The 19,120-nt window shown below is 43.3% G+C and overlaps 3 protein-coding genes across 8 annotated transcripts in view; all 3 read right to left on the bottom strand.

Moving 5' to 3' along the window:
* Positions 1 to 9,261, bottom strand: part of tns1b (tensin 1b) — a 138,166-nt gene extending 128,905 nt beyond the window's left edge. For 4 of the 5 annotated variants that reach the window (XM_035174856.2, XM_035174858.2, XM_035174859.2 and 1 more), the window contains exon 1: positions 8,971 to 9,259. In XM_035174856.2, coding sequence (XP_035030747.2) covers positions 8,971 to 9,072 — 102 coding nt within the window. In that variant the 5' untranslated portion in view covers positions 9,073 to 9,259. Of the gene's footprint in view, positions 1 to 8,970 lie in introns of all 5 variants that reach the window. The other variant, XM_035174866.2, reaches the window with a different exon arrangement.
* A 675-nt stretch (positions 9,262 to 9,936) lies between these two features.
* Positions 9,937 to 14,615, bottom strand: LOC118120133 (sterol 26-hydroxylase, mitochondrial). Its single transcript, XM_035174849.2, has 9 exons — positions 14,359 to 14,615; positions 13,752 to 13,933; positions 13,452 to 13,651; positions 13,059 to 13,256; positions 12,056 to 12,219; positions 11,393 to 11,559; positions 11,134 to 11,215; positions 10,801 to 11,001; positions 9,937 to 10,706 (listed from the first exon to the last, which is right to left on the bottom strand). Exons 1-9 carry the CDS (start codon positions 14,593 to 14,595, stop codon positions 10,575 to 10,577), a joined length of 1,563 nt encoding a protein of 520 aa, XP_035030740.2. The 5' UTR covers positions 14,596 to 14,615; the 3' UTR covers positions 9,937 to 10,574.
* Positions 14,616 to 15,720: 1,105 nt separating this feature from the next.
* LOC118120563 (mitochondrial chaperone BCS1) lies at positions 15,721 to 18,781 on the bottom strand. 2 transcript variants are annotated; one of them, XM_035175648.2, is made up of 8 exons: positions 18,592 to 18,781; positions 18,114 to 18,490; positions 17,579 to 17,718; positions 17,267 to 17,461; positions 17,023 to 17,086; positions 16,759 to 16,931; positions 16,476 to 16,593; positions 15,721 to 16,106 (listed from the first exon to the last, which is right to left on the bottom strand). In XM_035175648.2, exons 2-8 carry the CDS (start codon positions 18,431 to 18,433, stop codon positions 15,854 to 15,856), a joined length of 1,263 nt encoding a protein of 420 aa, XP_035031539.1. In that variant the 5' UTR covers positions 18,434 to 18,490; positions 18,592 to 18,781; the 3' UTR covers positions 15,721 to 15,853. The 2 variants fall into 2 exon arrangements, with proteins under 2 accessions (XP_035031539.1, XP_035031538.1); XM_035175647.2 differs by having other exon boundaries at positions 18,585 to 18,780.
* Positions 18,782 to 19,120: the final 339 nt, after the last annotated feature.

Here is a 19,120-nt window from a genome sequence, read left to right as displayed (position 1 = left end):
GGAATCATTCAGGGCTTTGGGAGAAGAGAGGCTTCTTTTATAACCCAGTAACATCGACTCCTAAAAGAGATTTGCTACACGAGTGAAGCACTCATTCACTGTCGCGTTTCTGTCATTTGATGTCAAGTCTCACCCCCCGGGGATGATACTTCCTTTACTTGTGTCACATCTCAATACTGGCTGTCACTTTAAACTGCTGTCGGCTCTCATCACCACAAACTTTCTTTGTCTGGGTCTTCTATGTGTGTGACTCCTCTTTTTCACTGGGAGATATTTATTTTATTTAAATAAATATCCAGTGAATCCAGCAAGAGATCCTCTCCTGTATTCTCACATAGACATCTGCGGATTCTCTGCGGACTTTATACTTGGAGGTCCAGGAGGAGAAAAGTCCACAGAAAGTCCGGAGGCTCTCACTCGGACATTTGCGTTCACACATAAACTTCCTCTGGAGAAAGTCTCCGCAGTTCAGTGCATGTCTGAGAGCTGCTACAAATAACTAATAGGATCCCAGTATATAGGAAAGGGCCGTGAAAACCTACTTTCTCAATCAGCTTCTTACTAATTATGTGTTCTTCCTAAAAGTAAGTTTTTGGGGGTTACATGGCTACAGGATGGATCTATCCCTGTTTTTGTCAATGGGGTCCTACTTATAGCCGCCTGTCTAAACTTGACAAATCAAAGTGGATTTAGAACATGCACTCCAAACCTGAAATCCTCTCGGTATTACCCGGAACCCTACGTGTTAACACAAATGTTCAAATCAGTTGAACTGGACATTATATAGACTTAACCCTGCCTGCTGCCCCAGTAAGTCTGTGTAATGTCTGATGGAGTCAATGTGTGAATAGAGCAGGTCATTGTCTGGACAATTCACAGCATGTTGATGATGCCTCCATCCTCTCTGCCTGCAGTGCCACTGAACCTCTCACCCAAACCGAGTGGAGTGAGAACACGTCTCACACAGGCATTCTCCTGTTGTGTGTGTTTCTCCAGACATTTATTTCCCAGAGCCCAGATGTGTTCAAGTTCAAGTTTTGCCTCAAAATAACCAAACCACAGAACTATATGTGATGGACGTACAAACGGGTGATTAACGTGACTTGTGTCTGTTATTGCTCCAACGCTCTCAGCCTCTTGAGTTTGATTAAACGTCTCCTGATACAGCCGCTGGTGAAACCTCCTCCATCAACATTGGAAAAGTATTGTGGTAAAAATCGTGCAGAGTCGTATTCCGTACAATGTGATGCTAACCTAAAGATGTTATTACCAAAACACATAGTACAGTACACATAACACTGTAATGTATGTAGTAATTATTAATACAGGGATATTTGTGTGCAATTTACTGAGTAAATCACAATTTAGGGAAGAAAACAAATAATCGCAATGTCCCCATCTGCTGGTTGAAAGACATCAGTATCAACATAATCATAGTAAGTGGCCCTAACCTCTACTTTGATGTCTTTGCTGTTGTTTTGTCTACAAACCACCATTTCAAAAAAGGAATGTGTTCCCCCCGTTTAGTGGCCGTCTTCCTTTTTCTTTCATGTCTACTTGTCTCTAGTCAAAATGGCAGAGACGCTTCAGAGGACCAGCAAAGAGTGTCACATGATTTCTCATATCACGTTTCTGAGATAATACAAACCAAACAAGCTTCCATCATATCTTGATTATTGTTACAGACTTGACCAGACTTGAATTAAGCAACCCCTGCTCTGTGGCGCTATGGTGAGTATCACTGGTATATCAGTTAGATTTGCAAATACGCCTTGGCTCTTACTTTAAAACTCTAAAACTTTTGGACCGATCTTTGGTATAAACTTCTTTTCCCCAAAAACGCCTTTGAGTCATTAATGACCTTTACGGCCTTAACAGATAAGGCTCACTGTAACATGAACAGCACATCACGGATGAGGTGTCTGACACAGTGCAACATATAAACTGAAACAACCCTACAACACTATTTACAATTTAAAACGTTAAATGTGTGGGATATAGTGGCCTCTAGTGGTGAGGTCACAGATTGCAACCAGTTGAATACCCGATTTTACTCATTTCAACTTTCAGCAGATGTACCATATGTTGACAACAGGTTAGGAAGTGTGAATTTTGTACAAAATCATGCCAGATAATCTAAATTCTAAATTTTTCACAGCTTAAACTCTTTTTGGTAAAGAAGCCTCGGGCCTCCTCGGTTTGGCAACTCACATTGTTTACCCTGAAAGACAAACATGGAAGCATGGTATCCTGTGAATACTAATTTCACAGTCCAAACTTCAGAATGCAGATGGCAGGTGTTAAGAGCTCAGCCTCACCCGAGCTTCGTGGTAAATTTAAGACAATTGGAGAAAACTGACAAAGCAAATCTCAGGAATGTGACACAGAAGTGAAAGTGCCCAGAGAGGAATGTTATCGAGAACAGGGATAAGTAACAGTTTTGCTCTGTAGGGAGCTGATAACGCAGCCGATAGAGCAGCTTGCTCAGCTTCATCTCGTAAGAGCACTTTAAATCCATTAACGTTATCTCTGACAACAACACCCGACCTTTCAGGAGAGATCAAATACACAAGGCAAACATTTTGTGCAGGTTTCCCTCCCCATGAAACCGGATGTCTTGTATTGTTGCTCCTGAGACTAAATCATTTGTTCCAATTCAAACATCCTTATATCTAAATAAGGAGCGGGACAGTTTAATGAATGAAAGTCACTCAAGGACAAATCATAATCGTAACTTTGAGTCCATCTCATTACCTCAATTTTACAATCCCAATCCACCAGCAAACCCCCGGCCAAACAGTGGCCTCCAGTCTGAGGCGGCACACAGTTCTAAGCAGACAACACAGTACAATGCAACACAATCATGTGGAGGTATTCGGGCTATGTTCAGAGTCGTGCCATGAGGACTTGCCGAGGCAGATAGGCACGCAGGAGGGAGCGAAGGAGCAGATTATGTTCTCAGAACTTCTGGGACTACTGTAATTTAAAATGAAGTGGGCTTAAAGGGTAAAACCCCTCAATTGAGGTAATCCAATATGTTGTTCTTGCTGTCTGGGAAAGTCCAGGTGGAACCAAAGAAACCATATCTGTATTAACACCAAAGGCCTTCATGCTCTATTCTCTATATACATCATACAAATAATAATTCTTTATAAAAATCTAAGGGAGGAAGATTGATTTTTGTATGTCTTGTTGGAAAAATACCTTTGGCTGATAAACCATTATATGATGGCATTCTTATTTAAAACTAGACTGAAATAACAGATTTCTTCAGGGGCAAAGGCAGAAATATTAGAATTTGGAGTCAATGTGATTTGAAAATGTAGCATGATTATGAAATTGTTTGAATTTTTGATAAATTAGCAAATTAAATCACGTTATATGACGAATACATTGCGCTAAGACACTAAGGCCCTTCTCGCAAATATCCACAAATGTAATAACCCCAGAATAAAAAGCACCAGGACCAAACAGCGATGGCTGCCACGCGTGGCCACTGAATCACTGGTCCATGACTGTTATTGGCTAATAAATCTTTACCTCAAAACCACATGGTATGAATTGGGAGTGGAGGAAATAAAATGTTTATGAGCAGAGATACTGAATACACACAGATTCAGATAACAACATAAAATCCTGTAAACCTAATATTGACTCCTGACGGCATTGCCAGCAATAGACATATGTAACCAGAATAAAAGTATAAAAAGATAGAACTAAATCTGTAAAGACAAATTCCTATCATCTCATGTTATATATATAATGTTAAGCCCAACCCTACGTGTGAGAAAAAATAGGATAGGTGTATTTTTAGCTAAGGTGTGAACGCAGCCTGTCTCAATGATATAAGCGAACGGCACGCCGGTGATGCGTGTGTGTGATTCCAGGCGCGTGCAGCACATGTGCAGCATCAGGTCCCAGAGTGTGACTTAATTAAAGATTCCTCCGCTTGGTGCCGGGAGTGGAACCCGCTCGCTCTCATTAACAGGGATCAGGACGGGAACGTGGAACATGTGCCGTTGTTTTGTTTTAACGGAGGGCTATCGAGTTTCTACTCTACTACCAATAGTAACAGCATGTCAGACATGTGCTGTGTTCTACAACTGGTATTCCCCCTGTGCATTGTTTAGGACACTGGAGACACACACACACAGTCACCATACATGTAAAAAGACAAGTTACTGCAGGTTAATATAACAACATTAATAAAGTATATACTTTCATATTCTCTCCATTGTTTGCCACTTCCCAAAGTTTCTCCGTACACGACCTAGAGAACTTGTTATTGTCTAACAACACAGTGATTACACTGTTTTATTAGACACTCAATGGTCACATTTCATAATGTCCATTACGTTTCCCACTCAATCCAATGAGAAACCACATTCCTGTGCAAATACCTATGAAATTCCTCCACAGTGGAATGTCTAAGAGTGCAAACCTATCCTTTTGGAAACCAGTCAGGGTGAACTAGCAACAATGATCTGCCTCAGCTTGTTACAAGCACTGGTGCAAACCGGAGAGAGAGAAACAAATCAGGGGACTTTCTTTTCCTGTGTGTATTCAGAGCAAATGCAGCATGTCAAAGGGGGGGATTTATTAAGTCCCCAAAGAGAAACATTCTCCCGATGATGAAAACATGATTGGGCGACCTGGGTAGCCCAGCCTAACTTCTGATCCACTGTCACAGCAATTACCCTTGGAGCCCTGTGGCATCCGACCTTGGTGAAAAAGAGCCCGGGGGAAAGAGAAGAGGCACAAATATCAACAAAAGGCACATTTTGAGGCGAAGGGGATGCGACCTGGGAGAGCTGAGCTCCCTGTCCATCACTCGGAAGCGTTGTGAAAGGCTACAAAGGCCCCCAGAGTGAGACTTTGTAGGATTTCGACGTTGCCAAGAGCGAATGCAACGTCGCCCTGCCAAGTATTAGGGAGAGGACAAGAAAATCCTCCCACATATGCACACACACTTGCAGAGAAATATCAACAAAGCTGCAGCATAAAGGCCACATTCACTGCTACACAAAGCCAGAGAGGCGTGATGGTATAGGGCTAAACGGAGTGTATTATGTTGCACTGATGCCACAAGGTCTGAGGCGGAGGTGGAAGTCAGGCCTCTGCTTTACATTCCAAGAAAAGGGCCACGCAACCGTGACTCTGGAGAGAAAATACAGTTGCCTGTGCCTTAATCTATCATTCTGACTGACACGCTATCCTCTGGGCATTGCCAAGTGAATTAAAGACACTTAAAGAAGCTGAATGAACGCCTTTTCTCCTCCGCTATCGTCTTGTCCCAGAGGCTTTGTGGCCGACGTTACGCATCACTGCCTCCGTTATGTCTTGAAAAGCTGTTTGGAAAGGAAATATCCGCTCATCAGACTCACACATCCTTTGTCCACGAGGCATTGAAAGGAAAGGCGGCGCCTCCCAACATAGATTAAAAGGTTCAAATTATTACACAACTTCAAGATCATTGTTGGCACAAGATGAGGAAATCTCCTCCTCAAATTCAGATACTTAATACACACATTGTACATTCCTGGGGAGGATTTTTAATATTTGTAAGTTAAGGAAATGATGCAATCAACATGTCACTTTGCTTTTATACAAACCTCTCTTTCATTTTAACAGTTAGGATGTTTTCACATGGTTTTAGGTCATGATCTCTACTTACGTATTTAAGATAACTTTTCCAGTGCATAATTATTAAGTTTAAGTTTGTAAATGAAATGGTCAGAACTATTTCTGATTGCACAGGGAATAATGCAAAGTATCAGGAAGGCATTGAAAGGTTTGCTAAAGCAGAATGATATCTGCTGCTGGGAACAATATGGGAGACATTTACCACTTCAAGATAAACCTGATGAAACATTGTGGCCACTCTGTCATGTGAGGAGTTTATAAGAAGCTTCCTCCTCTGAAATAATGTGCTCAAGTGTCCGCCAGAGGTTAAATTCCTGTGTGCACTGGCATTAAAAGCTAAGATGACAGGGGTTAACTTTGCTGAGGAGCCACAGCCCGTCTCCTGGGTCAAGCACACACTGGGCAGCTTTCCACAGGGGAACACACAGAGAGGGTCTTGTTCTGCGGCCCACCACGTGCAGGTCAGTGCCAGCAGGTAGGACTGAAACCATAGGCCTCCCCAGAGACGCGGCACAGAGGACGCACTGTTTCCCCGCAGCTACAACCTCCCCTGGAATGCAATAAGGGGCGGCAGGTAACTCTCAGTTCACCACATACCTTTATCAAAAATCCCTCAAAACCCGAGGAAAGCCCCCGCCCGCCGTCTGACACTTTGGTGGGAATTTCAGAAGCGGGGGGGGGGGGAGATAGAGAGCCGGACTTGACAGGGATCAAGCTGAAATGAGTATTTTCTTGCACAGTCAGCTGTTTTACTGATCTCCAGATTTGGGTCGGCTCTTTTCTTGAAACCTGTTAAAGGTTATAGTTCGAATCGTGTGCAGCATGAACGCGCCCAACAAAAAAAAGTGTTTGTTATTAGAAAAAGTACTTACAATTTAGACTGTCGTTATCATGAAACAATAACTGAGCCTCACTTGCACAGGAAAGAAAGATCTATATCCAAATATTACTTTTTTTAAATATTTAATAGCGTGATTAATTGGGTGTTGTTTTTTTCCAATCTTTATTCAAGAGGGTGCTCCAGTCTAGATTTTTCACATCCAAACCTCGTCCATGTTTTCAGATCAGCACCTCGTTTAGGTACGAGCTCTTTGTTTCATTACGGCTGACCTGGGTCCTGCTGCTGTTCAGAATTACCACGTTCTGTGTTGGGTTCACTCTCCTCCACAAACACCAAAAAGTACAACGGTAAAAAGTCACACAAGGCAATAAACAACCCGAGCAAAGTATGAAACATCATATCTCACAGTCCTTCTAAAAAAAGTCCATGGACTTCACACTTGTGTCCATATGATCCAATCCACTCTTAATTTATCTCTGGCTCGTTCGGCCAAATATCTGAACTCGTAGGGTGTGTTCGGAGTGACTCTAAAATAACACAGAGTCAATGGGGAGACTCAAGTGGCAGCAAATAGAGGCAGATCTCCTCTCAATTAACTAACTGAGGTTAAACCCATTTATTTGTCCATTTCATGAATCTACAAAGACAAAGAAACGACAGGAAGACAAACAAAACAAAAAAAGAGTTTAAATTCAGGTAGATTCTGTGGAGGATTCTCATTGTCTTGAAAATGTGTTTATGTTGTGTTCACGTCTCAGCTATTACACAACAACCACTCAACGCAAAGCAAACTGCACACATTCTTTCTGCAGCCGATTCATGACCCCCATCTGGTTCAAAGTCTAGCCTGTGTACTTTGGTTTTACATGAGGGTTTTCCTTTCTGCTCGATTGTTATCACTCTTCAAAGTTCTGCGGCTGTGGGCCTCCCTGAGCGCCGCTGACAGGAGCCGACAACCCGTCCTCTTCATCTGGGACCAAAACCACAAGCATCGCACACACACACACACAAAGAGCAAGTAACACAGGAAGCTATTTCTCTGCACCTGAGGACACCTCCGACACACACATCACGCATGAGAAAAAACTTGCTTTACAACTTTAACAAAGCTTCTTCGCACAAATATTGTTTTATTCACATCGTCTAAAAACCTCAATCCTACAGAACGGACATAAAGGGCTCCACTTTGTAAGCTCCTGCCCAAGTGAAGCCTGACTGATGAAACTTTAGCACCACGTCAATATGTCAACCACAGCTCCACTGTCAGTCCGAGCATTCGTTTCCCACTGCTCGCCATGCGCCCACAGCCCTGCACGCCACGCTGCCAGCTGTGTGTCTTTGCCACAGGGCAGATCTGCATATCCAGGGAGAGACATCCACCACACACTCAAAGTAACACAGGAAGCCTAGTGTTTAATATGAAGTGTGTCTGTGCTGTGACAGGCACATACTGTGTGTGTATAGCACATATAACACACGGCGTCATCTAAATCAGGGCTTACACCCCTGGGGGTTGTTCTGCAGTTGCCAACCTCCAACTTAAGGTCGTAAAAAAAAAAATTTATGGCTACAAGTGCGTGATGTTTGCAACAAATCAAACTTAATGGCAAGTTGAAATGGATAAAAAAAAAAAAGGAAACGGATAAGTTATTAAAACATCTCGTTTCTGCCACACATTAAAAAACGCAAACTTGGTCAAATCTCCTGAAAAAGGATCAATATCTGAACTGTTGTGGGATTAACGGTGTTAAATAACTTTTAAGTTCTAATGGAAACGTGTGGAGGATGATGGGGGGTGCTGATGAGGGAGAGCTTGGTCTCATTGGCTGCAGGAGGAAGGGACACAAACAAAGTTGGGAGAAACCACAGCACAAAGATGCACACAAAGGTTCGTCAGACAGGAATGAAAAGACTTTGAAGTCACTGCAGAGCCTCATCAATGCAAACACTCATTCATGTAAATCCAGCTTCTGCTCGCCTGCAGGTCAGTGGTCACATCCCAGCAGAGAGCAGAGCTTCAGGCTGCAGAACCACATCTTATTAAACAGGTTCTGCAGGGAACACACATCTAAACCCTCAGCACCAGCAACACCAGGCAGAGGAAATGATTTCCATGACATCACCGCTGCTACAAGTCACTGCTTCTCATCCCTGTGCTTCAGTCACGGATCAAGCGTGACTGAACTTGGACTTTTCGGAAGTTGCCCCCTGGCAAAGACATTAAGGTGAATGGTTTACCTCATTCAGGCCTGATACCAGAGCAGGTATTAGACCCACGATACACCTGAGTGGGGCTGGAGCACCAACTGTTGGTATGTTGAAGTGACTGGAACATGATCATTACTTCTCCTTTCTGTGGATGGTTTCCCAGGAGTCCACACTCGATGCACTTTGATTCGTTTGTCAAGTGGAAGCTTATCTGGATCCTAAAGGGAACTCCAGCATAGAAAATCTAGAGTCTAGTATCTCTCAGTAAAACTTCTCACCTTCCTCCCGCTGTCTTTCTTCTTCTCCTCCTCATGCTGCAGGACCACAGGCATCGGCAGGAAGTCCTCTTCACAGCAGATGAAGCTCACCGTGCATCCCATCCGAGCGACGCCAGGGCGCACACGTCCTCACCCATCCAAGTGTGCGCGCACCCCGAGGACCCGCGTCTGTGCCGCCGCTGCACGTGGACACTTGTGGCGCTATGACCTCATTTTACGCACGGACGCACCGAGAATGTGCGTAAACTGTGTGTTTTTTAATGCAGCTTCCAGGAGTTGTGTTCACGCACTGACAGAGAGAGCCGCACTGAGATGAGGGGACTCACTGCAGACACACACACACGCACACACGCACACACCTTCACATGTGTGTGCTGTGATTGGTTGTTCAGCCTGTCAGCCACTCCCAGCTGATACTGATGGTTTTATAGTATTCATGGCGTGCAAGCACACACACACAGTGTATATGCTGGAAAATGCACACACACACACACACACGATTTCCTGGAGACTTACTTTAATCTTGACTATAGTCACTACTTACCCTAACTTCAACCTAACTTTAACCTAAACCCAACTTCAACCTAACTTTAACCTAAACCTAGCCGTAACCTCATTTTAACTTTATCCAAAACCTGTGTTGCATTGAGGTTGGAGTCTGAAAGACACACACACACACACAAACTGCACAAAAGAGCCACAAAATGTATACTATTCTGTTCTCTCCCTCTCGCTGTGTGTGTGTGTGTGTGTGTGTGTGTGTGTGTGTGTGTGTGTGTGTGTGTGTGTGTGTGTGTGTGTGTGTGGTGTGTGTGTGTGTGTGTGTGTGTCATTCAGGACCTCCAGACCAAACTGCTGCCCCACACCAGGAGACTCTAGTGGAGTATGTCTCCCCCTGCTGGGTGATTGATGAAGTGGTCATTTGTTTGTATTTGTTGAGTTGAATATTTTTATTGAAGTCTTTTAATCAGTTGCATGAAAACACATTTATATAACCAAATTTTGACTAGTAACATGAATTATGCCAGCAGCTCATTTAGAGTGGAACAGAGATCATTAACCTGGGATTTTTCATCTTTAACATCACAAAATGTAATTTTATAAAGAAACCTAAAACATTAAATGTCCATGTAACCACAGCATCACTCAATTCTTATTTAATAACAAAAAACAATGCATCTTGCTGTTGTATGATATTTATGGATGTATGTGATACTGTTAGCATTTCAGTAGCATCAATTGGTTTTCAAATTGCATTGTCCATTGTTTCCAAGGATATATACAGTATATATATATCCTCTCAGTATTATATATATATATTTGTTAGAGTAAAGCTTGAAATATACTTATATATAATCTACCCCCAAAACACACCACTTTAGCTTTTATGACCCACTCTGAATACATCTCATGCTACTCCTGGTTTATTAAAGATCTCATAATGTACATCCACAATCACCATTCCTCATTTTCTCCAGCATAAACACATTAGTTGTGCAAGTAAAGCTTGAAAAACCTGCTGCTACAGTCTCTTTCAGAATACATCATCTTAAAAACAAATACAAACACTCAGATGCAGCATATGCTTTAAAACCAAACACGAATCAAGCTGTGTTTTCCCGTCGTCTGGCCACAAAGTGCAGGTTCACTTGCTGCTCTGGAACCAGGACGGTGCGGCTGATGCATTTCAACTCTCCCATCGTGGGGTCGGGTTTGATTTCAAAAAGCCTGATTAGCTGGGAGGGACAAAAAGAAATATGGAGTGACTGCAGTCACTTTATTAGAGCCGACTGAATGATAAGTCCTGCTAAAGTTGAATCGGTCATTTACCTGAAAAACAACCATGTACATCTCAAGCTCAGCGATCCGCCGACCGACGCAGCCTCTCACCCCGAAGCCGAAGGGGATGGAGCCGAAGGGGTGTGGCATCTGGCGGCCATCGCGGAGCCATCTCTCCGGCCTAAACGTGAATGGCTCCGGGAACGTGTCTTCATCGTGACTGATGGCGTAGTGACAAAGCACGAAAGCAGTCTGCAGAAGCAATAGTCGAGATATTAGACACATTATAAACTAATATTCTAAAAGGCGGCTTTTCTCTTTAAGTTATAATAAGAGTGTTAACAAAACCAGTACAAAATAATGGTTAAAAAAAAAAAAACCCACTTTCTTTGAAAATTGATATCCACCAATCGCAACGCTCTTTGCTGAAATGATCCTCCCATTTAAAGGAACCACTGGGTACATCCTGCGAACAGGAAAGAATCATGTTTTTGTTTCCTCTCGACAAATATGTCAAATCTGATACAGAGAACTAAGACAATTTCATCCAGATCCCCTTCCAATACCATGTAGGTCCATGTGTTTACATTACTGTGGCTGCAGGACCCCATCACATCACCTCATCCTCTCTAACCAGCTCTACCTCAGTGCCTCCTTGATGACAGCCCTTAAATATGGCATCCGTGTGACCTCAGCGGCGGAGGGGGTGCGGTCCGCTGGTACGAATGTGGACACTTCTTCATAAAGTCTGTCCTGGATTTGGGGTTCCTGGGACAGCAGGTGCAAAGTCCAAGTGAGGGTATTGGACGTCTTGGACAAACAAAGAGACGCCAATAAGAAGACAGGCAGAGAGAGGTGATATCTGTGCATGAGATGTAGCATGAGATGTATTCAGAGTGGGTCACAAAAGCTACAGTGGTGTGTTTTGGGGGTAGATTTCATTTTCACCTATTTATTCTACTACAATTCTGCAGTCAAAGTACAAATATTCTCTCAGAAACATAACGGAGTATTAGGGCCTCTGTGGTTCTTTCTTTGAAAAAGACACTTTCTTACCCAATCTTTACGATACTTATGATAATATTATGCTGATCAGCCAAAGTATTAAGTATTTCATCTTGTTAACATAACAAGACACTTGACATTCCTTATTCAAACACAGGGAACAGGCCGATCTTCCAATATTCTCCCTGTAAAATGACACATAGCCTCAAATTACCACTTTATTCCCCTAAAATTACGACTTTATTCTCTCCAATTTGTATTTTCTACCATATGGCCCCAACACTCGAAGGGTCACATTTACCGTGTCCACTCCTGCTAAGAGAAGCTCAGTGATGCTGCCGTACACGTCCTTCAGGCTCATCTCAGTGTTGGCTAGGAGGTGCGTTAGATATTCTCCCTCCACATCCTGTCTGTTGTCCAGACGCCACTGAATGTCCTCCATCTTCTTATCAATCAGACCTTTAGCTGGGATAAGTGTTTCATGTTATCATCCACCATACAGACTAAATGAACCCCTACAAAACATTTTCTGCTGTGATTTTAAAGCAGAATAAAAGGTAAATCATTTTACATTTTGGGAAATTTGTCATTTGCTTTCTTGCAAAGAGTTAGATGAGGGGATTGATGCCACTGTCATCTTTGTACCATGATGCTACAGCTAGAAATCATTTAGCTCCCCTTCACACTGCCCTGTACAAATGTCAGAAAATCCTTCCAGCACCTCTACAGCTCCTGTTTTACAACATCACACTGGTTGAACCTGTACAATCAATGGGTTTGAAAAGGTTTTATAATAATGGGCAGAAAAAGACGCTTGGTTGAATTTAGAGATGTGGAAAAACAGAAATACGATTAATCTCAAACAAAGAGAAATGATAGAAGATACTAGCTAATTGCTATTTGTAGTTTAGTATGTAAAGTAGTACAGTAATAATAAAAAAATGATAATAACATGGATTCTTGATGCACATTCAAAGGAACCCAAGGCTGCTTAACAAAGTTAGGAAATTAAATGAATATTAGTCAATACATTGATATTTTAGAGATTTTTATGTCCTAGAATTGGTACCAACATTAGCCCCAAAGATCCAGTATCAGTTGGCCAGTACTGGTTCTGTCGTTTGATATTCAGTGTTCAGCTATGACAGTGGCATCAATCTGTTCATCTTATTCTTCCCTAGAATTTTATGAGACAAAAAATAAACAAAACAGCGTATTTCAATGAACTTTGAGTAGTGACACACAGTTAAACAGGAATTCTACTTTATCTAACTCCTCTGCTGTGCTTCTCTTGTTCAACTCACCAAAAGTGAAGATGCCCTCCCAGCCGGCGATGTAGCGTTTCCAGTAGGGCAGCAGGTTGCGGCTCCACTTGGGCGTTACCATTACAGGCACGCTGTTGCTGAACATCTCACCTATGGCGTTGATGAAGTCTTGTGTACCTGCGGGAATTTCCTTTTCCAGACTCCCAAGCCTGGTCTCAAACAGAATGGAAGCAATACCTGAGTGGAGATGGGTAAGAAATAAGACAAGATAAGATAAGATAATCCTTTATTAGTCACTCAATGGGGAAATTTACAATATTACAGCAGCAAGAGTAAAAAATAGGCATCAGTAAGTATGATCCCTCATGTTGGGATTCGAATAATCCCAACATGAGTGTGCTGCTTTTACTGTCTTTCAGACTTTCTACAAACCCTCCAGTGAGAAGTGATGGAGCTCATTGGCCACGTCGGTCACCAGATCTCCTGTCGGGCTGCTCTGCCGCAGACAGTGGATCCTCTTGATGAAGTCTGTAACCACATCATTGATAGCACCACCGTACTGTGCAGAGTCCTTCGGGTGCAGCATTCGCTTGTTCAGCGTCGCCCTCAGGTTGTGCCACTGCTCGTTCTCCCTGGGAACAGAATGCAAACGAATGCATCTCAGCAAAAATGTTAAAATGTGTCCCACACCAGCCCCAAAGAGATTTGGGGTGCAGTGTTTTTCAATCTTACACCGTGAAAGGCCCGTAGCCAAATCCTCTCATGTCCCGATAGTCTCTCCACAGCGACATGTCTCCTCGACAGGGGAACTTGTCATCGTTCCTCATGACTTCCTCCAGCAGCTGTGGGGTGTTCACGGACACCGACCTCATTCCGTCTCGGTATATGGGCCCATAGCGCTGCTTCTCATAGATCTGATGAATTAACACATGCACAAGCAGTGGGATACATCGTTAGGTGAGAAGAACACAATCCCTCAATCTAATTCACTATGTTGTTCGACGAGGAATGAGCAGAGCATGTGAGTGTGTGATTGTTTAGACGTGACTGAAGGGGGAAACAATCCTCTCCTCTGTGAGAGTGAGCTGAGATTAGCCGTAGTTATCTGGGGGTTACTATGGGAACCACGGTAATTCAACAGGCCTGAAAAGTTCTAGTGTGCATTGACACTGGGGCAAAGGGAATCAGAACCACAGAGTCTAAACAGGGATTTCTGCTATGCATCAAAACATCCAGTGGAAACTATTGGATGCAGATTAAAACAAGCATGCATCACTGTGATTATATAAATATGTGACCTCGGGGCACCATGCAGAGCAGTGCGCTGCAGCTGGAATACCTGTAACTCGTGCAAACGATTGTAGAAACCCTGGAACCCTATTCTGTAGATCATCTCCAAGAAGCTGACATGTGGCAGGTCCTTCACAGTCCGAGGTTTGTCCTGGAAGGTGGAGAGGACCCCCGGTGCAGAAGAGGAGCTTCCCAACCTGGAGCGGACCCGGAACACGGCGATGGGGCAAGGCAGTCGCCAGCCGCCAGTCCTTTTCGTCAGGCATCGGGACAGTCCAGAAGCCATGATGACGGACAAATAGCAAATAAAAAGGGCTCCTGTGACCGCCACCAGAGCAGCTAAGCAGGGAGGAGTCATGTTTTACTGAATGTTTAACCCATCCAGACAAACTGTCAAGGAGCTACCAGGAACGGGAAGGCTAACAGGTCTTTACACTTGTTTATCTGAAGTGCAAACATAAACAATAAGGTCATATTTATTGTGCAGGGTATCTAAAACACAATCCAAACAAATACTGCTCAAATGCACGGTGACAATACCCTCATTTCTGCAGTTGTGCTTTTCCATTGACTACATATACATTTAAAAAAATGAATGCCTTCCATTGAACTACTGAGGTCGATGTCCTTGATGACAAAGAAGAGACTGAAGAGACTTTAAAACTTTGAGTTGCATGAAGCTAAAACAAATGCACAGTGAATTACCTGTTATCTATTTATTCTGGAACTGTTTTTCTCCCTGGGAGGAACATCAAAACCACATTTTTCATCTTTGGCTTTCTCTTCATTTTATGTAATGGTGCCACATTTCATTTGAGTCTATTGGAGGTTTCTTCCTTTCTCTCCACAGTCACCATGTGTTAAAGGTCTCAACATTACACTGTGAAGGGCTTACAGTTAATACATGTTGTTCTTTGGGGCTTTTTGAAATGGAATTTGTAGAATTTCTGTCATCTTGTAGACGACAACTTTTACTTTTGTGTTTCTGGTCTAACATTGCACAGTGTCGTATTTGATGGGAATCGATTTATTATCATATTCATCTCTATCAACAGATTCAAGATGTGAATACTCGGTCTTTTTGGGGTTGGAAGACATCTGGTTTCTATTTGTAGTTTGACAAATCATGTTTGGTTCCCCTAGGTAAAGAGTGGGTGGAGAGAAAAAGAGGGTAAATACATTGACTGTAATGTATCTGCTCTTTAATTTATTTGCATTAATATGCTAATAGTTGTTGGTAGAGATTAGCCAAAATGTCATCTGGACCTAAAACACCTACAGAAAGTATCGCTGTTTGTGTTTTTTTAAGGAGAAATGTTGGATTCTTGTGATAAAAGAAGCTCATTGGACTGTAAACGGTGAACAGAAGACAGGGTCTTGTCCCCAAATATCCACTCTCTCGACACCAAAACACACCAAATATTGGTCTTTTATTAAGAATAATAATAATAATATACAGTCAACTGGAAACAAATGGTGAAAACTATATGTTTCTCACATTTCTCTTTATTCAACTGTCTCCGAACACTCCCCCCCCGCTCCTTTCATCCTTTGATCTGGCCAACATTGTCTATAGATCCTGCAGCGTCCGCTTTGTGCAGCAGAAAGTGTCCTTGCACCTGAGCAGCACTGATCTCCGTGTTTGCAGCCAGCGCACGCTCTGCGAACCGCTCTGCTTCAGAAGCCGGCTCGAGTGGGTAGAAGCGCCGGAACATCTGGGTGAGCTGCCAGTGTGTGCAGTGGCCGATGTACTGCTTCAGATCCACACGGCCGGGTCGGATCAGCGCTGCGTCCAACCTGCGTGAGCAAAGAACTCTCAATCAACGGCACTGACACAAAATAAAAATGTCAAAGTCACATAGATAGACCTTGAATAAACCAGTTCTATTCTCTAACTATAATTGTGTTGTTTGTTTGTTTGTTTTTTTTTAAATGGTTTTAATATTTTGAAGCTGGAATACTTGATATTTGTACACTTGGGGCAGCACAAGAAGCTAAAAACAACATACTGACTTTTGAAGTCTTTATGGCAAATGCATTTGAATCCTTTGCTTGTCTACACATCCAGACACACAGCAACATTCATTCAAGAACTGCAGAGTTCAGTGATGGACAATAACATTTACTCTAAGTACTTTGTTTATATAGACACTAATCCAAGTTTACCTGTCAATGAAGTTGGTGGTCATAAAAACTATTCTGGCCTCAGATGAAGCCACTCCGTCCAGAGAGTTGAGCAGACCACTGAAGGTCAGTCTTCCCATTCCCTGAAAGGCCAGAGGGTCTGTGAGGCAAAGAGAAAGGTAACGTGAAACACAAAGAACAGCCGCAGCTTTACCAGGTAACTCAGCAGAGAATTTAAACTCGGGAATACTTACATTAATAACAAGGACAAATAATTGCTGCATTTTGATTCTAACTAAACCAAGTGTCGTCCAGCTCTACTCACTCTCAGTGGGAATCAGGTCTCGACTGACGAAGGCTGCGTCCACATCCTCCAGCAGTATGATGCTCTGCTGCGGTGCAACGCTCAGGAGGTGGTTGAGCCGGTCGTCGGACAGGGTTCGGTCACTCAGACTCATCAGACAGATGCTGTAGCCCAGCTCCCCAGCCAGTGCCGTGCTGAAGCACAAAGAGTCACAGACGGATGATGAGAGGACGATACTTCACTTAGTCCATCTACAGCAAATACTTAGAGTACTAGCACACTCACATAAAACTACTTTTTCCACATCCTGGGGGTCCATACAGCAGATATCCTCTTCTGTAGGGGATGCCTGCAGAGATTTAAGAGGATTGTGCTTTACAAAACATGCAAATTAACAAAACTGTCAATAATATGTGGTTTTGCTCATTTTAGCTGATTAAGAACAAAATTGTACTGATCATATCAAAATAAATTAAAGACAACTTTCATATACACTGAATGAATACGTGTGAGCCCTGGTATAGTTCACCTCTGTCTGTGTACCACTTGGGGCTTCCAATGAAGTCCTTCACATCGTCTACGAGCTTCTCAGCCACACCAGCCTCCAGCACCACGGAGCTCAGGGGCCTGCGTCGCCGCGGAAATCCAAAGGGTCTCCACTCAGCACCCATGGCTGTGTACATCACTGTGCGCCCCTCCTCCTGCTTCAGGGCCAGTTCTCTTGCTACAAAACATGATTTACAGCTGCTTTGAATTGCCAATAAATGGTTAAAAGGGCACGACACTATTGCATATGACAAGAATCTCTGAAACGTATCAGGAACATAATGTAGCTCTTTACCTTCTTGTAGGATATTAAAGAAGATTTGTCTGTCTCTGCCCAAAGCAGTGAAGGTGACGGACTCCCACGGGGTTCCAGTGTTCAGATCCACCATCTGCTTCTCTCTGGTCCTCTCCACCCTGATCCACTTCCTCCCATACCTGCAGAGCACAACGGAGGACAAGATCACAAGATGCTAAGAGAGAGAGCAGATTCATATATATGTAGGTATTGTAAGGTGGAAAGTTAAGTTCATTTATGTTCATTTACTAAAAATGTGTTTATAATGTTCACAGTTAAGTGATTTACATATTTATACATTCATTATTTACATGTTGATGTAGATGACCAGCGTGCAGAACATTAAAGTGCTGCTCAGAAAGTGACCCGTCTCCATCTGGTTGTTCCTTTACATGAAGAGTGATCCAACCCTCACGTTACAGTATTATCTCTATATGTTTTTATGCCGTACGCCTCAAACCTGACGCAAAGCTTTAAAAACAAGATGCCCTGCAGAGCTAGATGTCATCAAGTATGTCTTAGAGGGAGCTCTCACCAGATGATGTGGTTTCCGGGGCTTGGGTGAAAGTCAAACTGCGTGTGCACCCGTCCACTCTCATGTGCCAGGTAGGAGGTCTGCACGCTCAGGTGCTGGGTGTGCCTGGCGTGCTTGGTGATCCAGCTCAGCAGCCAGTGGTAGCTCTTGTCCCGGCTGGGGACCTCCAGGGTGATCATGTAGTTCCTGCGGAAGAAGATCATCCCCACCTGGGCCCCTTTCCTGGCCACTGCCAGTGCTGTGCCAACCCCAACCAGACCAAAGCCTGCCCCGAAGTAGGGGTTGTCCTTCAGGCCGTCCAGGAAGTCTGACAGGGGCATGACGATGCTGGAATCAGACTCTATACAGATGTTGTGACGTCGTGTGGTACAGCCGACCTGCAGAGGAAGTGACACACCGGTCAGTCTGTGGACCTGTGGTGTAGCTGTGCTCACTAATGGCAGCTGCTGTCATGACAAAGTATAAACCTACCGCTCACATGTCTCCTGCTTCATCTCATGTGGCCACGGTGAGACGCTGCTGGTCTCCAGTGTTCCCAGTGTTCCCAGTACACCCGCAGTGCGCCGCCTCCTACAGACACATGTGTGCACTGTCTGGATTTCAGTGTTGTTCAATTCAAGCGGCGACCTCTATTGCACTTCCTGTGTTTCATTTAACTCGTTCCGACGGCTCGCCTGGCCTCTAACATTCGTTCCTCCCCCCCTGCAGAGTGACATTATAACGTGTTTTAGCTCACAAGCGACACTAAAGCAGGTGTTGTGTGTGTTTTAATATAAAGTTTATTATAAAATTAAGTTTAATGACATTTATCGAGGACGTTTGACAGAATGAGTAAAACGATTTTGGTTTCCAGATAAGATAGAAACACGTATGAGGAAATGGAATATTACATGTTTGTGTTTTAAAGAAAAGTAAAAGGGGAAAGTCAGCTAAATTTTCATAGCATAGCGTAACTTGCTCCTGTTAAATATTATTTTAAGAAATCCTTAAAAGCTGCCAAAGATTGT

This window comes from Hippoglossus stenolepis, chromosome 13, assembly GCF_022539355.2.
Source record: "Hippoglossus stenolepis isolate QCI-W04-F060 chromosome 13, HSTE1.2, whole genome shotgun sequence".
NCBI classification, from domain to species: domain Eukaryota; kingdom Metazoa; phylum Chordata; class Actinopteri; order Pleuronectiformes; family Pleuronectidae; genus Hippoglossus; species Hippoglossus stenolepis.
Note: the sequence above shows the minus strand (reverse complement) of the source record. Positions and strands in the feature narration are given on the sequence as shown.

What these genes read in the sequence shown, in the direction of transcription:
- LOC118120133 (XM_035174849.2), bottom strand. Translation starts at nt 14,595, where the DNA reads ATGGCTTCTGGACTGTCCCGATGCCTGACGAAAAGGACTGGCGGCTGG. An exon ending in GGAGGGCATCTTCACTTTTG is followed by an intron (nt 12,220 to 13,058) that starts GTGAGTTGAACA and finishes CACTTATCCCAG; the next exon opens with CTAAAGGTCTGATTGATAAG. An exon ending in TGTACATGGTTGTTTTTCAG is followed by an intron (nt 10,707 to 10,800) that starts GTAAATGACCGA and finishes TGTCCCTCCCAG; the next exon opens with CTAATCAGGCTTTTTGAAAT.
- LOC118120563 (XM_035175648.2), bottom strand. Translation starts at nt 18,433, where the DNA reads ATGCCCCTGTCAGACTTCCTGGACGGCCTGAAGGACAACCCCTACTTC. An exon ending in CTTTAATATCCTACAAGAAG is followed by an intron (nt 17,462 to 17,578) that starts GTAAAGAGCTAC and finishes CATGTTTTGTAG; the next exon opens with CAAGAGAACTGGCCCTGAAG. An exon ending in CAAGTGGTACACAGACAGAG is followed by an intron (nt 17,087 to 17,266) that starts GTGAACTATACC and finishes AAATCTCTGCAG; the next exon opens with GCATCCCCTACAGAAGAGGA.